This window comes from Rhagoletis zephyria, unplaced genomic scaffold (genome assembly GCF_001687245.7).
Source record: "Rhagoletis zephyria isolate East Lansing unplaced genomic scaffold, Rhagoletis_zephyria_1.1 Rzeph_scaffold_54756, whole genome shotgun sequence".
NCBI lineage: Eukaryota > Metazoa > Arthropoda > Insecta > Diptera > Tephritidae > Rhagoletis > Rhagoletis zephyria.
In genome coordinates this window covers 1-1,841 of record NW_016211808.1, presented here as the reverse complement: position 1 = coordinate 1,841, position 1,841 = coordinate 1, and the positions used below count along the sequence as shown (strand labels likewise).

General features: G+C 36.3%; 1 protein-coding gene across 1 annotated transcript; it reads right to left on the bottom strand.

Annotated features, from left to right (window-relative positions):
- Positions 1–362: 362 nt before the first annotated feature.
- Positions 363–1,835, bottom strand: LOC108356152 (uncharacterized). The gene is made up of 3 exons (XM_017607281.1): positions 1,464–1,835; positions 1,261–1,400; positions 363–1,190 (listed from the first exon to the last, which is right to left on the bottom strand). The coding sequence occupies exons 1-3, from the start codon at positions 1,654–1,656 to the stop codon at positions 990–992; spliced, it is 534 nt and encodes a 177-aa protein (XP_017462770.1). The 5' UTR covers positions 1,657–1,835; the 3' UTR covers positions 363–989.
- Positions 1,836–1,841: the final 6 nt, after the last annotated feature.

Sequence of the window (1,841 nt, the reverse complement as noted above, 5' to 3'; positions counted from 1 at the left end):
TTTTTTTTTACTATATATCTCAAAAACAATTATAGTTATAAAAACTGTTCTGGTCTCGGTTAAAGGTGCTTTAAAAACAAAGTTGTTTTTACGTTTTCTTAAATTGGATTTGTATTTTTAGATCTTTTTGATATTTATTTTTTTTATTAGTGTCAAATATCAAAATAAAACGAGACCAGAAAAATTTTTGTAACTATAATAATTTTTGAGACCTAAAAAAATTAACTTGCAAATCCGGGAAATTTTCAACTCGCTAAAAAAAATTTTATTTTTTCTTGTGGCAGAACTTTTTTTATATAATAAAAGAAAAGTTCTAACCAAAATCCATAAAAATCAAAAATAGTCGATTCCAAATATTGGCCGATTTAATATGGATTGACACTCATAAGTGACTATAGTATGCACCAGTGTACTGCACAAGCCGATTCATTTACGTTTTCAAGCTACATACATAACTACTTAATATATGCATGTGCGTATTCCATCTAATGCAAATTTAAAAATCACTCATACGCTATGGTGAGATACTGCCAAAAGCGTAATTGATATGGCACCCTCACATTGTATGGTAGGTATGTATGCATTTCACACACCTACAATGTATGTATGTACGCAGTGCATGCATACAAATGTACAACTGCTTTTCTTTTCCATTAAAAAATAAAAACTACATATTTTTAGAGATATTTTCATAAAAAATGAGGTAGTTGGCAACCATGTGCCGACCATCTTGATAGATATTTGTGTGGAGAATATCATTTCCTTTTCGCTTCTTGTAGAGGCGTCATTTGTCATAAGTATTTTTTGTATTCCTTGAATTGATGATCTTTCGTTCTGTAACCTGTGTTATCTACATATATGTGCCATAAAAGTGTGAAACCTCAAACGAAAAATTCGATGCAGTTACATCTCGCCGAGCATGCGTCTTGGCATTCGACCCATCATTGGCTACAACGGAATAAACATCACCGTTTTGTAGGCAACAAAATTTAGTTTTCCCCCGTCTGCTCATCATTATCATCGTCACTATGTTGTTGCAATGGCATTTGTTGTTGATTACTTGTAAGTGACGCTAGCGGCGTTAATGCTGTTAGTGTCGTGGCTAGCATGCTTTCCCTCGTATTTTGTTTTTGAACCTCGTATTCACTTTTGATATCTACGTAGATTTTACTTTGCATTTGGTGTTCCTCCTTAAAATTTAAAACGTAAATAATTAGTAGTAAAATGTGCAAAAACAAAAGAACACATCATCCACCATACCATTATTTCGTCAATCCTTCGAGTGGAATTGGGCATCTCGTACTTATTACTCGCGTCCCTTAGCTCAATTGCTGCATTCAGTTGTTCATCCAGCGTTCTACCTAATTGATCCAAGGAGCTTGAAAGCACATGCTCGATTTCTGTACGTAAATCACACACTTTGAATAAAAGCGAAATAATAATGGCAAAAACCTATTTAGTACCTGTGCTCTTTAAACGCTTTTTGGGTAGCCTTAATTCTTGACCGGATATCGGTTCGCTACTGCGCTTATTTCCAGCTACGTCTGCAGCAATGCCAACGACTGTGGCGTGTGTGGTAGGCGCAGGAGGCGCAGGTGAAGAGCAGCTTGCTAGTTGACTCTGCAGTGTTTGACAGTTACAATAGTCTGCTTTCATACCCGCACATAAACAGCTGTCGCGAAGTGGTGCTGCTCCATCCGACTCAGCTTGCAAATCAAATTGCGTTCCACCATCACAGTCATCTGTATCTTTCGAATGTGATGGTGTATTGCTTTGCAAGTGCTTAACTACGGTTACGTTGACTACATCTGCACCTTTCGATATGGATGTTTTGACGGAAG

Excerpts from the sequence above, each read along its gene's own strand:
- LOC108356152 (XM_017607281.1), bottom strand. The coding sequence starts at position 1,656 with ATGAAAGCAGACTATTGTAACTGTCAAACACTGCAGAGTCAACTAGCA. Across the intron at positions 1,401-1,463 it reads AAAGCGTTTAAAGAGCACAG|AAATCGAGCATGTGCTTTCA; the intron begins GTACTAAATAGG and ends ATTTACGTACAG. Across the intron at positions 1,191-1,260 it reads GAAGGATTGACGAAATAATG|GAGGAACACCAAATGCAAAG; the intron begins GTATGGTGGATG and ends TTAAATTTTAAG.